Below are 20,360 nucleotides of genomic sequence, written 5' to 3' on the forward strand. Positions count from 1 at the left end.
CCCTTCACCAGAAACTAAAGTTTAAATGGCTAGTTAGAGATGCAGTCTGCGATTCTTGTGAAAAGTTCTTGATATTTGAGCCATTCCAATTACACCCCTCCCTTCTGTGCTCCTGAGGCATCAAGCTGATTGTCTGGAATTGTTTATGGCCTGGTCAGTCACTATAACACAAACACCATAGTTTATTTGAGCGCACACACTTAACAGTTAGATTGTGAAGAGCAATTAGCTGGATTTTGAACTGTACCTTTAAGCAACAGTCACAGTTTCATCTAAAGCTAACATGCTAACAAGCTAAAGCCAACCAAGTTGCCTTCCAAACACCTACAAACATCACAGTTGGCACTCATAAAAGTTAACTAGCTTGCTAACTTATATATTTTGGACTATATGTTTGGTAATGTGCTATAAAATCATCTGGGTTATGACTGTAACCAGGTTTCCCGTATAAGGTAATAGATCTAATGTATGGGATACAACATCAGCACGGAACCAATCAAAGCACTTTATACTTACACAAAATGGCTGAACTGTATATAGGCCTATATTTTCACAGATTCTGATCACAAAATTACAGAGTGAATAGGCTGTGCACCTCGTGATAAATAGCAGGTGTTTTTCTGTCCTTCACATGGCCATATGCAATACAAATTAATTTGAGGATATTATAAAACTAGTTACCTATAAAAAAAAACACCTTGAAAACCTGCATAATGTGCCTTGAAGTGGCCCTGGATGCCTACTGTGATCAATTACTGGGTTAATTGGTTAATTGGATTATGTTAATATGTTAATTTGATTAACTATTTGAGAGTGTTGGGCACACTAGATATCAGTGAACAGGGCACAATGCCAGCACAAATGTTTACCATATAAAGTCTTTGGTTGGTGGTTGATGAAGATAGAGAAAAGAGTGTTAAAGTGTGAGTCTATGTAAATTAAATAAATGAAAATACAGATGCCGTCAGAAAAGAAGTTCACTCACAGACACACACACAAACACACACACGCGCTGCCACCACCAGATGGGACAATCTAATCATGTAAAACACTGGGAATGCCTATAATCTGATGAAGAGCTGTTAAAGATGCACATTTAAAGATTTTTAAAAACTCTCAATTTACCACTTGCAAAGGTGAAAAATATTTTATTCAATACATCTGATTAAACAAACTGACAGAACAAATAAACAGTATTGAGATTCTATCTTGTGATACAGTCAGCTGTAATCCTAAGAAAAGAATAGACTTAGAAAACACTTTTTTCATCATCTAAACAGAATATGACTTCCTGCATAATCTGTGATATTTTCACAACACTGAGAGCAATTGGTTCGCCAACAGCTGGTACTCTATACTGCCTCTCATGTGTATACACCCACGCCTGGATCTTCACACACACCCTTGCCTTGGTAGAGTGAGCACTACACAGGAGGTGGAGGAGGAGGAGGAGGTCGCTGAGGTCTTACATGTGTCTCTACAGTATGGAGCCTGGAGAGACAGAGAGAGAGAGAGAGAGAGAGAGAGAGAGAGAGAGAGAGAGAAAGCAAGAGAAAGGGTGAGAGCAAGGTGAATGGTCATCATATCTTATTATTGCAGATCTCTAATGAACCCATTTCAGTGCCATAAGCCATTGGTGTCTGACCATGACACCTTACTTGTGTAGTGGCTGAGGGACCCAGAGTCCAGAGGGCACAAAGGCTGTGTTTGAGGACTGAACAACCTGCAACACACATAACACAGAGCTTTATGATGTATTAGCTAGATATGCACACAACCGTGGCATAATTCTAAACATTAACTCATTTCTTGAATGGCCCTATGTTGGTAGAATGATTGAACCATTTCCATGGGACCTGCTTGAAGCCAACACACTCTTCAACAAGATGATTTTGATCGGACTCACTCCATCATTAAAAGGGTTTCCAGTCTGAGCAGTTGGGTCTTGGTTGCTGGTCTGCTGTCCAGATTCAGCCCTGTTTGAGAGAGTGAGTAAAAAGACAGTACAAAAGGTTGACCTCTTAGGTACATGTTTCCACTTCCATATGGAACCACTTACAACTCCTGAAGTGAAAACATTACTTCTAACTATTTCTATCAGTATATCAGATATACTTAAATGCTAAACCTTGGATAAATGCTACCAAAAGGCTAAACCTAGTATTTCCAAACCTACACTCCAAATGCTTTATACTGTACAACCTCTATGCCATCACAAACTACACATTGCTATGTGCCAGACACTTAATATATATGCCGTCTATAGGGCTATGTGGGGTACACAAACTTGGTTATAAGACCTAATTTCCTGTCCTGTCCTGGCCCTGATCCCACAACCTTAAGTGACTCGCACCTCCTCCTGCAGAGCTGTTGTTGCAGCCGGTTCCAACCAAGAAACACAAATAGACCCAACAGGAGCAGAGGTAGAACTAGAAGGAAATACGTCAGCAAACCATCCCTGAGGGATGTATCTTTATCTAAAGGGGTTAGACAGAAAGAGGGAGACGCACAAGAGATAGTGAGGTTCGGGTTAAATGAATGACTATTTCATATGTTTCATTCAATATGCATGCTTTACACTTTACCGCCTCTCAGGCAGCCCTGTCCTACCGTTCCATGTGGGGCCGCTGTCCACGCTGCCCCCATAGCCCTCATCCTTGCAGAATGGAGGAGCCCAGCCATAATCACAGTGGCAGTTCTTAATGTTGTTACAGACCTGCAACACGAACACATGAATCAGAGGAAGACGCAGAGAGATAGGGGAAAGCTGGATGAGGATGAGAGATCAGTTGGGAATCGCTGTCCTACCCCATGGCCATGGCATTTGTCCTTTATGTCACAGTCATAATTGAGCTCTGCTACACCCTTGCATTCATGATTCAAGCACACCTGAGGACAGGACACACACAGAAACACACTAAGATATAATAAGAGGATTCAGCAAACAAATCAACTAAAAGTCTGCAGTACCTCTTATTATTTTACCCCATTCATCGTTAGTACTGCGCTTTCAGTAAGACTGCTTGTTCACAATAACATTTTACATTTTGTGTATGTGTGTGTGTGTGTATGTGTGTGTGTGTGTGTGTGTGTGTGTGTGTGTGTGTTCCAGAGGCTTTCTATGTTTTCCTGTAATGCCAGCTCACCCTGTCCTCCCCACACTTTGTTCCATCTTTTACCATACCCGGATCCATCACATCAGGCCCCATCATGAAGTCCACCCCCCAGCACTTGTTTGGACCAATGGAGGTTGAGATGATGGAGGGGTGGATGTCAAACACTGTACCAGAGTTCACATTCTCACACTGCAGCTTCCCACACTTGGCATTCCTGCAGGGGAGCAGGTACATATACGCATACTGTACATACACAGAGATAACCCTATCCCTTATACATACAGCTATTTCATATGTATGTATCAATTCCTATACATACATTGCACAGGTTTGCACATTTAAATGCCTTTTTAAACACTGGTGCTGATAAATGCAGAGGGATAGATAGTATGCATGTATCCATATACCACATGTAGTTTATCATACCATTTTGATTGGCATGCTGTCATAGTACACTACTGCCCTGCTTGTTTGTATGATGTTGAATGGGCATATTTGTGCATCAACATGTGCTAACCTGGCACTGCACAGCCGGTTCCTGCCACAGTTTCCAAAGCGGTCCCCCTTAGAATTCACAACTTCATAACAAACGTCGGCAGCTGACTTTGACTCTGTCAAAAGACACACACACACACACACACACACACACACACACACACACACGCTCTTTGTTGAGAGCTGCTTGGGCTTTAGTTTCCACCGAATGAAATGCAGATCTGAAGAGACGCTGAAACTCACTGGGGCCAAACAAGGTCTGGCATTGACCATCGTAGTGCTGGCATATGCCGTTGTAGCAGTATGATTGGCTGTTCTTGCAGAGGTGTCCGTTCTGCAAATACATATCAGCCTGACAGACAGGAGACGAGCCGTTGCAGTACTCAGGTAGGTCACACTCGTCTGACCGGCTGCGGCACTCGTAGCCACCTGGCAGGAACTGAAGGTGAAAGACAATCATTTAGCAACGTACAATAAATAAACATATAAAACAGTCCTCGAATGTTTTTAAAGCTCATGTGAGATTACTTACTTTACAGTTCCTGCAGCATTCACCATAGGCACACTGAGCCCAGGACTTCAGCTTACAGGTTTTTGGCTCACAGCACAGGTCTTTCTCACACTCCTGAGGAGAGAGAGAGACAGTGAGAGAGGAGAGGATAAGTATCCCCCTGGCCCCATCTAACCAGTGAGGTACAGAGGTTATAGAGAGACACTTGTCAACACACAGACCCTGCTTCACACACACACACACACACACACACACCTCCTCAGAGCCACAGTCACACTCCTCGCCCGGGTCCACTAACTTGTTGCCGCAGTAGGGCTTGCGGTAGGTCTCGTGTGGCTGTGGAATGTTGAGCAGGCAGTTTGAGTGGCCAAGCCGCAGCATCATGGACTCAAAGTAATCAGCGCTGCAGCTGCTAAATACTCTGCAGAAAGAAAAAAGAATAAAGATTGAGGTCCAAGAAAAGGTGACAGAGGAAATGATTGAAAGACAAAGCAGGAAATGTCATTTATTTGGTCAATTATTTCCTTCCCATCACATAATCAGAATAACATCTGTCTCAAAAAGCAGTGTGGTTGATTTTTTTCTTCTTCTCATCACAGTATTAGAAGCAGTGTTATTCACCCACTCCCCCAAACTCACACACACATTCACAAACGTACAAATCAGACTTCCACTCACTTATCATCACATGAGTTTCCACACTTGGTACGGGCGCCCATGACGCAATCACCCCCTGAGCAGTAGCAGCCCACACGATCATGACCCATCCCCAGGTTGTGCCCCAGTTCATGAGCCATGATCCTCGAGAGGTAGCCCGTACTGCCATACTGTAGACGGAACATGGGTAATCTCATGAATGCAATCCAATAGACAGGTTCCTTAGGTTCCTTAGTGCGGGACCCAAAGAGTGGCTCCTCATAAAACAGGTCAGCACACATTTTTTTATAAATATATGTCAGATAATTCATATAGATTTATCATATGAATAGTTTGAAGATCACATCTGACAGACTGAATTACATTTGACATGGTTCTCATAAACAAAAGACAACATTCAACAGAGTTTTATTATTGGTGGATTTACTGGTCTGTTGGGTTTTTTTTTCACTGTTTTTTGTCAAGTGAAGGAAGGGCATTTTGTTAGGACTATAGTGCAATGAGGCTCTGCTGCCTTACAATGTTAATTCCAGTACTTATACTGCTGCAGACAGCGGAAACGAAGGCCAGCCCTGCGATTTTTCCAAAGTGCTGATTCCTACAGGAGAGAACAGTGGGGGAGGAGAGAACAGGATGAAGGTGGAGACAAAAAGAGAAGAGAGGAGAACAACCCCCACCACCACAACACACACACACACACACACACACACACACACACACACACACACACACACACATAAACATAAACATTTGTATTATTTATTTGGGTCTGCACTCTGCAAATGAAAGTAAAGGCCCAAAGACTCGGAATTTGAATGGCTGCACACAGACACACAGAAACACACACACACACACACACACACACACACACACACACACACACACACTCACACACACACACACAAACACACACACACACACACACACACACACACACACATAAATAAATAAATAGCCACATGCACACACATAGACAGACACACACACATAGAAAGATACACACACATACGTAGACAGATACACGCACATAGACAGACACACACGCATAGACAGATACACACACATAGATAGATACACACACACAGACAGATACACACACACACAGACAGATACACGCACATAGACAGATACACACACATAGACAGATACACACACATAGACAGATACACACACACAGACAGACACACACGCATAGACAGATACACACACATAGACAGACACACACATACACCACAAAATGAGCAGAGTCATGGCGTTGGCGGGGCGTCAGATTCTGCCTCCTCCAGTCCGTGAAACCTCTCAGCACACTCCCAGCATCGCTGGTCACATTGATGAGGTTCCCTGCCGTCCAGATCTCCAGCCCCACCAACACCACACGGATGTTCAGGGCCTCGTACATCTAAGAGAGGTTCAGGGCAAAGGGATGGGTCCAGAGGAGAGATTCAAGATTCAAGAAGTGTTTTATTTGTCACATACAACGAATGTAGTGGGGTCTACGCTCCACACTAAACTAAACTAAAATAAAATTAAAATTGAATTAAATAAAATTAAATAAAATTAAATAAATAAATAAAAATAAGGAAAGAGTGCTGAATTGAAAAATTTGAGATCAAGTGTCTCACTGCCTGTGGGTAAAGACTCTCAGTCTTTGAGTTTAGACTGCGTAGGCGTCTGCCCGACGAAGATGAGAGAATTGTAGAGAAAGGGAAGAGAAGAAGGAGGGGAGAGAATGTGTGGGGTTGGAGGACATAGTGAGGAGAAGGACAAATGAGAAAGTGTGGGAGGTTTGTGAGAAAGTGAATGAAAAAGAAAAGAATAAGAGAATTCAAAGGAAAAAAAGTCAGTTCAAACACTACAGAAAAGAGAAGAATGTGTGTCACTGTCATACAAATTCAGAAAGATACACAGAATGTCTATTTCAGTTTGCTACTTACACTATCTAGGCGATTAGCAAGTTGTATCATATGCTCTCGAGTCTGGGTCTCATTATTCACTTTTTTGAACTGTTGGTGAGGAAACAGGAAGAGAAACACAGCAGAAGAGAAAAGAGGAGAGAAGGGGATAAGGAATATAACTTGCGTCTTTTGACACTGATATAACATTTACAAAGCCATTCTATCTGAGTCCTATTGAAACATAATTTACAGACGTTTTGCCCCACTATCTAATTCAATCAAAATTAAAACTTGCACCTCGATTTTAATTAGCACAACAAATATTAAATGTTCTACCAATCAGGTGAATGCTTTACTAAATATGGAAAATAAGGAAATGAGAAATCAGCTTCATATGAACAACTAGACCTAATGATGGAGGGTTGGTGTACAGGTTACTCACTCCTTTGTAATCCAACACGATTATCAGCTCCACGTAGTGTGTCTGCAGCATTACAGCTCGCCTCCCCTGGTGAAAAACACACACACATTCACTTATGTGCAAATACATGCCAGCATACAAGTGTACATACACACGCTCACACACTCACTCTGAGTAGATGACTGACAGGGAGCCCAGATACGTCACTGTGAGAGTGGACGATGGTTTGGGCAGTGGAAGAGGTGTCGTTGTCATCATGGCGATGGGTGTGAGGGGTTCCGCAGCCGACAGGTTGTTCCGTCTTCTCATTCTCCAAGCGGTACACCACATGCTCAAAGTCAGAGGAACCCTCCAGAGGCTCGATCCCGAGTGTAGCGTTCCCTATCGTCAGGAACCCACTGAGAAGGCACACACGCAAACATGTAACACACATACACATCTCTCTTGAAGTCAAGACATGTAGTGAAGAGGTCAAGGTCAAGATATTCTATTAGGAAGTTAGTTTCTCGTGATACCAATATGAGGTTGAAAATCCCTTTGCACTGGCAGATTCCTTTATTGTAAAAATACTGAGTTAAAGCTATTAGTTTAGTGATACCCCAAAAAGAACATAATGTAGATATCAAACAAGCCATCACTCTTACAACAACAAAACAACAAGGTCAAAGGGCACTCCATTTCAACCAGAGCAAAATGGGAAGTTACTTGAGTCCGGAGCAAAGGCTGACAGATGCAGACGAAAACTCTATGTCCTCCACATAGCCTTTGTAGTGGCAGTGATTCTGGATAGGAGTGAAGGGTGAATATTTACATTAAAAGGAAAGATTTGTTCATTTGCAAAATCATACACGTGTATGTTTCCATAGTAACCTGCTCTCCTGTCAGAGAGGCTCCCCTGTCAGTATAGTTTTAGTTTAGGAAGGTATAGGAAGGTTCTTGTTACAAACTGAGCATATCAGTGCTGGAAATGATCTCACTAAATGCTTAATCTATGAACAACATGTCTGACCTTCCAGACAGTTCTGCCCCCATCTTTTTGACACAGAAATGTTTCGCTTGAGTCCATAAGTCTTTGTGTTGGTTCAGGAAGATGTGAGTTTGTGTGTAATCTATGATCTATATGTGGGCATGGATGACACATCACAGCATTGGGCAAACAATAACTAGAAATAGATAGTGAATATGCAGTTTGTGTTTGTTTGTCTTACCTGCATGTCAGGTCTTTCAGTGATAAGAGAGCCATCTTTGTCATATGTGTAAACGGTGAAATCCTTAGGAAGCAGGAGCCTGTGAACAGAACACATCTCGATGAAAAAACACGGAATGTTAATGCAGTACCTGTACTGTTTTAATGAACATCCATTTTTAATCGGGCACATTCCAGTGCATCATGGGTAGAATCTTTTTGAGGGGTGTGTTTTTGTATGTGAGCAGAGAGCTGTCCTAAGTCATCTCTTTGTCACGTCTTTCCCTTTTGGCCTTTCGTAGTAATAGACAAAACAAAACAAGAAGATGCAATACAAATGCAATTCTATGGATTACAATAAGTCTGCAACCACATGGGCCTCTTCGTCAGACCATGATGTGTTGACAACCAGGATCTTCATCACATGTACGTACATTTTGCTATACACACTTTGTTGAGTTTAGTTCACCCCAGCTGTGTGGTAATGCAGTGCATTGCTTACACAATATCTGAAAAAAAATCTGTCTCGCTCCCTCACACACACACACACACACTCACACAAACATCATACTCAGGACTTTTTATAAATAGAAGTGCATAGAATTTTGCATCAGCATATAGGCTAGCCATGGGCTGGGGGGGGCACTAGTCAAGCCACATTTCACAATCTGTTCCTCATTCTAATTTCCTTTCAGGGAAAAGCTTGCATAACTGGTGTGAAAGAAAGAACACATGGTGTCTCTCCTACGCTACCAAAAATCCACAATCACATCCTCAGTCAAACCAAGGAAGTTTCGGGAAAATCTGTTTTTGAACCTAGCACAGTCAAGCAAGTAAACTCAACTTTTAGGTGATGTGATCACATCATTTTTTAAATATGTAAAAACAATGCAATCAAAACAATAACCACAATAACCTGGAAAAGGCACAAATGTCTATGAGAATTCTGAAATAACTGTCCTTTTGATAGCTTTGACTGGGAAGGCCAAATTGTATGATCTTCACACTTGCTATGGATTACAAGTCCACCCAAAAACAGTTCTCGCCTAGCATTAAAGCCTACTCATTCTCCTGCTCCTCCTCCCACTATTACTGCTTCAGTTAATCACCACATACGGTACATACATATGGTTTGTCCTACGTTTTACTGGTGATGTACATGAACCTGCATGTCACAATGTCCTAGCTGTTTATATGATTTATTAACTGTTTTAAAGGTTACTGATGGACATGATTGAACATCATGACTGGATAGACAGGTACGGTGTGACACTTACTTATTCCTCTTCAGAACCACAACATGCTCCTTGCCCTGGGCTTGGATGGTGTAAGACACCTTTAAAAAAGAATAGATCAAAATGTAAAAAATGTAAGCTAATCAAGCCAAGAACAGGAAACAGGACACAACAATTCAGAGTACAAGTACATTTCCACCTGGGTGATGTGGATTTGAAATGTACCTTCCCTGTGTCTTGGTCATCCAGATCTCTCTTCTGTCTTGTTATGCGTTTGGGTACAGTCACCTCATAAGTAGAGAAGCGGGAGGTTTGCTGGGAGGCTGAGCCTAGATAGATTGGTGACAGAATACTATTAAAATAGTATGAAAGCAAATAGTATTATATACCTTACAGTAATGAGGTTGAATTTAAAGACATTTCCTATTGTCATATACGTAGTTCAACTGATAGATGTTTGATTGGTTACTAGCCCTGTTGAGTCCACACACAACTGGCTCCCTTTTCAATGGCGTGTTATTAAAAAGCTATTCCAAATTTAACATGCAATTTGGAAAAAAGTATGCAGAGTGGTTCTGCAACCACTGTTTTAACATTTTTTCTCTTCTGTGGAGAACAGCCCTCTCCCAGATCAGCACAGAGCATCACTTGGCTTCCCATACTAATCTGTATTTTAGTTATCAAATGAAGATTGACAATATGCCTAAGAGGTGCTATATAAGGGTTAAATGCTTCCACATTTAACTCAATACATATAATCATTCAGCAATGGGTTAACTCACCACAGAACAAATAGTGACCTACCAATACAATCATAACATCATAACATAGAAGGTTGTTATAACATAGAAGGCTGTCATTGCGCACATTATAACAACACTAAAACGTCACTAAATTGTGTTGTGGCTAGGTGAAAAAGATAATGACATGTTGTTACAGTTCGCATGTAGCAACTTACCTCTAGTGCAGTTGACAAGCTCAACAATAAAAGCAGTGAGGAAGACGGTATGGTAGCAAAGATATAATTTTCTCCCCATGTTTGTTCAGACAAATTAAAAGTTGCTTATTTAACAGACAATAATAAAACTTTAAATGCAGCCTACTTTTATTTTACATATTTTATATATATAGTCTAAACAAACACATTATCCACACAAATGAACATCATCTCATTACACACACACGAATTTATATACTCTTAACCGCAAGTCAAGATTGTCATCATTGACTGGCAAAGGAAGTCGACGTGACTAACTACGGAAACCTGTTAACGTAGTCAGTTAGGACATAGCCATATATAGATCTATGAGTTAGGAGAGTGGAAACATCGGATCGATCTAGTGTTGTGCAATAATAGACAGGAGTGATGTTAAGCATTATCTTGGTTCTGGATAGATTCGTGTGGCTGATAATATAGGCAGTTTTATTTTTCACTTTGTATTCACTGCAGGTTTTAATGACAGGACATGTGAACAGAGGCAAACCCTTCACCCATGGACATGGAACAAAGAGAACCGTTTTCATAGATCATCATTGACTTTCTAGCCTATCACTAAATAATACACTGTAAACCCAAACAGTTCTACTAACTTATTAACATTATGTATTCAGTACTTAAAACTTGGTATTTAGTTGACCCAACTTTAAATGTATTAGTTTTCTGAGCAAGTGAAGACGTTTTAATTGTATTGGAATGTATTTGTTTGAGTAAACATTGCCTGATAACTCATATTTTTTTAGTTTCATTCAAACGTGACGTCTGACGTCATCAACGTCGTTGCAGGACTAGTTCAGAACAGAATCAGAGATCTTGTGATGAGAGATGGAGACAGCAGACTTAATAATTGTATAGTATCAGTTAGACTTCTATAAGCATGTTCCTCCTGTAGAAGAGGAGTCGACCAACTTCGTAGGGTGACTATATTTGAGTTTGTGAAAAAGAGGACACTTCGTCGCGGGGAGGGGCTTGGTAGTGTATAGCATACAGATGACCCCGCCCCCTCCCCCGCGACGGAATTTTGACACCTCTTCCACATGCAGATGTCATGTGCTGTTGTAAACAATGCAACTAGTAGAATTGGCACGGTGCTCAGTGTTGCCAGATTGGAAATTGTGAAGTATCGTATTAAATGCTCAAAATGATCGTCTTTGGAGGATAATTATCGTGCATCTGGCAACACTGAGAGGCCGGTCGACCAATGACAGTTCTCGCTACAGTCAGAGCTTGTGCTAGAAGGTGGAACGTAAGGGAGATACCCTTTCCTAAACTTGTAAGGGCGTAAAAACTAGTTTGTGAAGGACCCAGAGAAACACAAATATCCGACGAGGCAAAAACCCGGACGATTTTGCAATCACTGCCGGACGCATGTCTGGGTAAAAGAGGACGTCTGGTCACCCCACCAAAGGAGATATTTTAGTAATCCTGTCGCTGCTAGGCGTCCTTATCTGGTAAGTAAACTGTGTTTTTTTAGCTGTTTGTTACGACAAAATTGCAGGAGCAAGTGAAATTGCGGTAAGAAGTGGCGAATTTCCCTCTTTGTAATTATTATTGAGTAATCACGTTTTGGCTGTCATTAGCAAGTTCAGTTGCACGACTGTTGGCGCTGGCGGCTAGGAAGCTAAAGAGCTAAATAGCTAGTTAGTGGGTTATTTCCCCTCAAATATGTTCATGTGCAAAGTAAACAACAATCAATTGTTTATGTTGAAAACAACTCATGTTCTACAGAAACACCATATAATTCATATCAGCATGCTAATGTTATATGTAACCTTTTAGCAGCTAGCTAGCTTCTATGTGTTTTAATGGATCTGATGGATAAAAGTGTTAGCAGCAAGCTAACAATAATGGTCGAGAACTTCAAATAAGACCTACAATATTCTTTTTGCCCTGACAGCATTCGTGTTGCATATAAACAACAAACCGATTTGATGTAGACATATAAGAAGAGGAGTCAACCAAAGGAGATATTTTTGTGTACAGGCAGAAGGCATCACGGACTGGCAAGACAGCAGAGGTGCTACGGGTGATCCTCGAGGCTTATGACCTTCAGGTATGTCTAGGATTAACTGCACAACAGTGATCACATTTAGTTTGTTACTGAAACTTTAATATTAGTTGATACTATGTATTATTATTTGCCAGTTTTTTTGTAAGTGTTTCCATTGAAACTCTCCTGGTAATTGTATTGATGGTGTTTTGCAGGAGGAAGAGGAGCCAGATTTTGATGATGCTCCTGTTGCTCTCCTTACATCGGGTCCGACCCCTTCAGCTGCGAGAACATCTTTGAATTGGGTGCAGAAGATTTCTGAGGCATTTATGTTGTTGTTTGGCCTGACGTGTGCTTTCAATTTAGAATATCCGAAAAAACTCACGCACACCTTCTCATACAGAACCTTTTTTATGTGTCTGGATGACAACAAACCTCTGAAACCGTCCTTACTCACCTTAAAAAAATTATTTTTTGAAATAAACGATTTGTTGTTGACTTGTTAACTTTGTAACGCTGTTCTTTAAAGCTTTGATGTAATCTTTTATTTTGTCAGTTGTTTTACAAGAAATATAAATTATGTGATACCTCTTAAGTTTTTCTCATCTCACTCTTTTTAATAGAAATCTTACATAGATTTGAATGTTTCTTGTAGAGTAACTTTCAGTTTAAAGTCAGTTTGTAAACAGAACCAGAAAATCAGTATATGTGGTCAATAATTGAAAATAAGTAGTGCTCACTTAAAAAAGTTAGCTATTTAAGTATTACCTACTCAAAATAATCAAGCGGAGTTAACTTTAAAAAAGTAAGCTTATTAAGTATTATTTACTCAGAATAATCAAGTTGAACTTGTTCACCAGTATTAAGTGCACTGAACTTGATTTTTAAGGCTTAAAACTTAATTTTATGTTGTGTTGTTGAGTGAAAATAATTTAGTACATAGAGATTAAAAGATTTAAGTATACAAATATTTGAATATAAGTTCAGAGAACTTAAAAATTATGAAAACGATAACAAAATAAATCAGTTTAGCCGATGTATCATTTTAAAGTTAAGTTTACTTAAAAATAATAATATATGTACTCAAATTTTATTATGTAATCGGTTACATCAAAAGTTTTAAGTACTCTGAACTTGTTCAGGTTTACAGTGTACTAGGCTATATCGCTAATGCCTGAATTGTGTCATACTAGGCAAGTTTATATATCATATTTTATTCACAGAGGCAATTCAATGTGCTTTACATAAATACAACCCCCTCCACAATTATTGTATATTATGAAGATTAGTAAAGAAAAAAAGGGGGTTATAAGAAAATCACCTTTTGGTGAATTAGCCTAATCTCATACAGAAAACTCTACCTTTAATTGAAGTAAATTTATTCTCATATGTGACACAATTATTGGCACCCCTAGAAATTATTATAAATGTAATGTAACTGAAGCATTGAGGAAGATGGTAAGAGAGGCAAAAAAAAAAAGGATCACTGTTACAGGGGCACCAAGTCTCCAAAATTACCATCAGATGCCTCCTCCAAGCCAACAGATTCTTTGGAGAGCATGCCAGAAAAAAAGCCTTTCCTGTCATGTCACCACAAACATAAACGCTTGGAGTTTTTTAAACACTACTAGGACTGGAACTGGTCAGATTAAAATAAAATTAAGCTTTTTGGCGACAGACACTCAAGGTGGGTATGGCGTAAAAAGGATGACTATACTGAAAATAACCTGATCCCCACTGATAAGTATGGTATTTGACTCTTAAGTGCTTAAATACTAAATAGTCGTAATAGTACTAATTATCTTCCCTTTGTTGCAAAACACAATAATCTCTGTTTTGTCCTGTTTTGAAAAGTTTGGCTCATCCAATTATTTATTTGCTCTAAAAATGGACACAGAGAGTCTATTGGGGTGTAGTCACCTGTTGACATCTGCATAACTATATCAATCACTGTTGTTTTATGCATGTTATCTTGTTTGCCGCTGAGACCATCAAACGACCACACCTGGCCAGCAATACGGTCCAGGTCTCTGGTGCCCTGGGAGGTCAGTCTACGGCCACCGTTGGGGTCCTTCTCCACCATCTTGAGGGACTCGAGCGCCTGCAGCACCTTGCAGGCCAGGTTCTTACAATTCGAATTCTCCTGTTCACTCACATGACATCACTGAATAGAACGTTGTCAGAATTCTACTTTGAATGGAGGATTCTACTTTGACCTTAGAATTCTACTTTAACTGAGAATTCTACTTTAAACTAGACTTCTTTATCAGTTGTACCTGTCTGTGAGAGAGAACGCATTGAAAAGAGCTTGCTGCTACTTAAACCATTTAACATTACATTTCAAGGAGTTGTTAACAGTCCTTCAAAGAAGTTACTGAGAAGCACCAATGGCCTGTCCAAGCCTCAGAAGCCCAAGATGGAACCGATCATCGAGGAGAGCAACGAGATCAAGAGGGATCCGGCAAAGATGGAGGCCAAACATCACTCTTAACCTCATCAAAACAGAGAAAGAGAGAATGAAAGCAAGAAGCAAAAAGATCTCTGAAGCATCTCTGGAGGCTGCAAGCAGTTCTTTCTCTGGCCTCTCCGGCAGTGGCGATGAAACGAAGAGAAAGAGGAAGGAAATGAGCTGGGCGCAGACGGAACTTGCATACCCCCTGGAGGAGTGTGAGTTCAGAACGCAGATTGAGGATGGACTGGATGTGCTAAGCTATAGCCACATTTCAGATTTACCAGTGAGGTATTTATAGAATATGTAAATGTGGAGACACCCACGTATTTCAGTTATGTGCCAGTAAAGTTTTGCTTTGTCATAACAGCTGGTACTATACGTCATCTACAGTTAAACGTTGTTGGGAACCAATTGCTATATTGTGTCCAATTCCTGTGAGCTATCTTATGTTTCACAGTTGGCTTAAGACATCCTCATGATTATACGGATGGCCACCAAATTCCTGAGAAGAAATCAGCTGAAGGGGAGGAGGAGGAAAAGAACGACAAGAAACATGGAGACCTGGGCCAGTGATGCCAGTGATGATGAACAGCAGAGAAAGAGGAAGGAGAAGAGCTGGACGGAGCAGGGGGACCTTGCATACCCCCTGGAGGAGTGTGAGTTCAGAACGCAGATTGAGGATGGACTGGATCTGGATCATCCACGATTATACGGATGGCCACCAAACTCCTGCGAAAAAAATCACTTAAAGGGGAGGAAGAAGAGTGTCCATGGATGACGCCCAGGTCCACTGGAACACATTTTACTTCAGTGAGTGAATAATGAGATATTCTGCTTCATTAGATTATGTTTTGAAAATGATTGGGTTATCTAAATTGTTTATCAGAATTTGTGAGGCACAATGTTACCTTTACTCATCATAGACACACAGTGTACTGAATATATCTGGCTACAGCTGATGTCTTCATTTTCTACATCATGTTACAGAGTGGCTGGACTCCAGGCCACCAGGGTGGCTCCACAAGGCCCAGGAGGACATGAATGCCTCAGAACAGATTCACATCATACCAAGTCTGATGCATATCGGTGAGTGCAAAATATTCTTTTTTTCTGGTGTTTTGTGAAGACCTAAATAAATAATTTACTTTGAAATGAAACTGAAGAATGTCATGAGATGAATTAATTTGTGATATATCTTTGAGTTTTTGTCTCACAGGATGTAATGCCAGCCCCTCTCTGTTCACAAGATTCATAGACAACAGAGACACTCTGGGAAGTTACCAGTATGCCTACACGACGGTTTTACCGGCTTTTTGAAAACAGGAAGGGCAGGAGGATGGAATGGATAGTTAGAATTAGTGATAGATCGATATGGGTTTTTCAATGGCCGATGCCGATATTTTGACAACAGGGCAGTCGATGGCCGATATATCAAGCCGATATCATGTTGGTTGCACGAGTGGCATAACCATGACAACAATTGTCATTTTAACGTGTTAATGTGGATGGCAAACATTTGGTAAAGGATATGAAAATGGTAGTGTGGACGGATATCGCATATTTGTATATACCTGGGTTAGTGTGTCCAGAGCATAACGCAATCGATCCTCAGATCATGGATCAAGGGTGATCAAGGCAGAAAAGGTAGATAAATGATGACATTATCAGAAATAGAATATGAGCTGAATGAATTGAATCTCTAACGTTATGACCAACAGCAGCCACACTGACAAGACTGTCTGCAGAATTATTTTTAGAAACGGCCTTGTGAGCGCAGTTAATTGGCCGATGCCGATTAACTAATAATGCCAGATATCGGCCCGATTAATCGGTGTAACACTAGTTAGCATGTTGTGTATTCACTTAGGTCAATCATTCTTAAGTTAAATCTTACCAACCCCACCTTTCTTGGGGGACAGACTGTCAGCCAGATCTCTCCAGGCATCCCTGTCATTGTAGCGGGTTCCATGTGTAGCCCATTCTCTTATGGTCAGTGCCAAGGTCACGGCGCCAGCTGTTTCATGGCTTTCCTCTCCTTCTATTTCTGTGAGGGTTCCAGGGCAGGGCTTGTTGGTTGGTGTTATCTACAGACTTGTGCAGGGTGTGACCGATCCGGTACCAGCGTCTCCTCATGATACCTTTCATTGGCTAGTGTCTCATCTGTCTTCTGCCAGAGGGACACGGTTGCTCATGCTGTTTGGCAATTCTGGTGAATTAATCTAAGTGTTGACAAATGTGTGTACCTTCTTGGCGGTGGTTACTGTTGTCATCCACACATCTCCATGGTGGGGTCGCCAGCCCCATGCTAAACCCTCCTCCTTTTGCAACCGGTCTTGGGACCGGCGATTGCAGAGTTCAATACTGCATTTTGTATGTGTAATAAATAGCAGTTCTCCAATCTTCACCGGATGTCTGTCTATGTGTTTGGAGGTTAAGAGTTATGAAGTAGAGTGAGTGGCCAGAGTGCTGTCTGTAGTGCTGAACATACCTGCAGAATGCCAGTTTAATGAATGCACACCCAGGCAGGTACTCCCATCTGGCACAGTGACATTCTCAGACTTTCTTAGATGGCCTGCAATGCCTACAAAACACTCTCATCTCATCATTTATCACACAAACCACATCAATACTGTGTAAACTAACTCACTAAAGAACTAAACTAAATACATAAACATAAACTAAATGACTACAAACAACCAGGAGATATTTTTAATGAAAACCTCTAAAGCAAATTAAGTTGTTGCTACTATGGTATCCTTTGTTCAATTACCCACCACTATCTATCACACAGAATACACACACAGCTATGTCTGAAATCCCATATTGCTTGCCTTCTTTTTTTTTTTACATTGTTGTGAACTTAGACCAGGGGTCTTCAACCTTTTTCAGCCCAAGGACCCCTTGGCTGAGAGAGACACTGAGCAGGGACCCCCACCCCCGCCGCCCCAAATTTGGGCCAGATATTCATATAATTTATTTGGAACTAAATGTCAGTCACACACAAACACTCCCCTACACATGTTTGAACAGAATTACAAATCATCTGTGACACACAACTCGTTTAAATGTATTCTGTTTATTATTGACATCTTTTGAGAATTCATCATTCATGTCTTTGGCAACAACATTCTCCCTATGAAGCATGCAGTGCGTCATACATGGCTCTTGCACCGTCTGTGCACATCGCGACACATTTTGGCCAGGGTATATCATGTTCACGGAAAAAATTGTTGATCACTTTGAAAATCTTTTTACCTCCAGGCAGCTGCTTACAGAATATAAATTCCTCCTGCATCTCATTTTGGTCGACAAATCACAAAAAAGCTGAGCGTCGTTTGACACATCGGTGGATTCATCTAATTGTAGTGCAAAATAATCTGCCTTCGGGAGTTTTGCGACTAGTAGTGCCCGCCCTATGAATTGGCAGCTGGTGGGAGGGCACTACTAGTCGCAAAACTCCCGAATTGGGATGCTTTTCAGTTTTTTTACGTACTCATCCTTCCCAAACATTGTTTTGCACATATCACTAGCTGTTGGCAATATTAAACTTTCCGCATGGCTGTTTGGTCTGAGCGACAAATAATGCAAGCTAGCTCGCACACTTTGGCTCAGGGGCGGCGCCAGGGGGGGGGGGGGGCTAGGGGGTGCTATAGCTCCCCCTGGATTAGCCATAGCACCCCCAAGAAAATAATGGTTTATTTATTATTGTTATTTAATTTAATTCTGCGTCCTTAATTTAATTTATTGTGTGATAATAATATTTCAATCACAAAAGAAAATAATAACAGATTGAAATAAAACAGATTGTTCACGTAGCACGGCACAGACACGTCGCATGCGTGAACGTTGACGTTTCCTGACGATTGAAGGAGAAAGAGAGCTAGTGCACTGTCAAAGTCGTTGTTGTAGTATCAACAAATTCACAGTAATGGATCGGTTTTTGATACCCAAAATTCCACGTGTAGAAGAATCATGTGACGTTGAAGAAGAAGAAGAAATGCAAGGAGTATCTGAATCTGATTTAGAAGAAGAGGAACGTCGTGGTCAAAGAGATCAACCCTACACCTCTACTGAGGGTGCTAGCCATGCTACACCTGGTCTGCTGGCTTGCCCGGATTTTGGTTTTGCTTATGGCTTTTCCAGCATAGTTTTGTTTGCATTTTTGCCTGTTCTTTAAGAGTTTTATTGTACAATGATACAATGATCTAGCTCTGATAATTGTGGTTTTTAGTGCCTACCGTTTTGTTTCATTCACTTTTAAAAGGGGCCTGCATCTTTACACCGTTTAAGATTTAAGGTGGAACGGTCTTGTTAGATGTGTAACAATAATGAATGCGGTCTCTTTTTGGCATTTTTCTGGATCCGCCTTAAAAAATCAGATTCTAGCCTAGGACGAGCAGTCTGTCTGTGCTAGCCAGGTATACATAAGCTTCTATGTTTTTATTGATTGTGACCTGAAATAATATATACTTTTTGAAAGCATTTCTGACTCTTTGACTGTTTTAGTTCATTCTATCTGCTATTCTAATTTGCCCTCTTTAGTTTAGAATGTATTGAACTATTTATGTTTAGTTTAATTTGTCAGACATGGTAGTGGTGACCTGGTGGTCATCTGGCGCCAACTTTAACCCCCACTGAAGTAAGTAAAGTATTTGGGATTGCGGAATCAATGCTGCATGCATTTTGTCAGTGACCGTCGCAGAGGAACACTGCTATGTGCGCGTCCGTCGGAAGCAGCCTAATGATAATAATAATAATACGATCGATTTGTATGGCGATTTTCATGGACCACAAAGGCGCTTCAGAGAGCAAACATCATGTATACAGATATGACGATATGGTGGGGAGGTGTTGTAGTAGAGAACCATGTGACACATATGCCATCACCCTAATTTCATAGCACCCTCGGTAAAACGCCTGTCGGTAGGAAAACTGTATGATCAGAGAAAGTGTATTAAAACCGGATGTCGTCACTTTAAGCCGGTCTCTGGTTGGATAAAGCTTTTCAGCAGAAATGGACAAGGACCTTTGATTTATTCTGTAGGAACCATGCCGATGCCTGACTTTTAATATTGTGTGACGTTGTTGAAGTTCAAGTTCAACATTAATAGCGATTGAATTACCCTTGTGTCGTGTAATCGCTAGCGGTAAATAAACGTTAATAACTTGAATGACTGATTAAGGATATATGTTACACATCACAAACACATGTAATCGATGGGTTTTGGGGGAAATTAGGTAATTGGTTAGCTTAAATTGCAGTATCTTAGGCGAGCTAATTGACCTGGCTAGCTATAGCGGAATTAACAGTGCTAGCTTTGTGTTTGGTCATATAGCTTCGTAAAAGTTCGGTTAACAAGTCACTTGTGTGTTTAGTTGTATGACTTCGTAAAAGTTCGGTTAAC

The 20,360-nt window shown here is 40.8% G+C and overlaps 1 protein-coding gene across 1 annotated transcript; it reads right to left on the bottom strand.

Annotated features, from left to right (window-relative positions):
• Positions 1-1,201: 1,201 nt before the first annotated feature.
• LOC105889906 (disintegrin and metalloproteinase domain-containing protein 9-like) lies at positions 1,202-10,744 on the bottom strand. The gene is made up of 22 exons (XM_031570345.1): positions 10,475-10,744; positions 9,742-9,845; positions 9,559-9,617; positions 8,304-8,382; positions 7,801-7,877; positions 7,265-7,493; positions 7,117-7,182; positions 6,714-6,782; positions 6,009-6,178; positions 5,299-5,377; positions 4,801-4,949; positions 4,378-4,543; positions 4,144-4,236; positions 3,855-4,050; positions 3,634-3,727; positions 3,147-3,330; positions 2,809-2,889; positions 2,611-2,716; positions 2,354-2,477; positions 1,907-1,976; positions 1,659-1,723; positions 1,202-1,491 (listed from the first exon to the last, which is right to left on the bottom strand). Exons 1-22 carry the CDS (start codon positions 10,551-10,553, stop codon positions 1,425-1,427), a joined length of 2,406 nt encoding a protein of 801 aa, XP_031426205.1. The 5' UTR covers positions 10,554-10,744; the 3' UTR covers positions 1,202-1,424.
• Between the last annotated feature and the right edge of the window lie 9,616 nt (positions 10,745-20,360).

Source organism: Clupea harengus, chromosome 7 (genome assembly GCF_900700415.2).
Source record: "Clupea harengus chromosome 7, Ch_v2.0.2, whole genome shotgun sequence".
In the NCBI taxonomy this organism is placed as follows: domain Eukaryota; kingdom Metazoa; phylum Chordata; class Actinopteri; order Clupeiformes; family Clupeidae; genus Clupea; species Clupea harengus.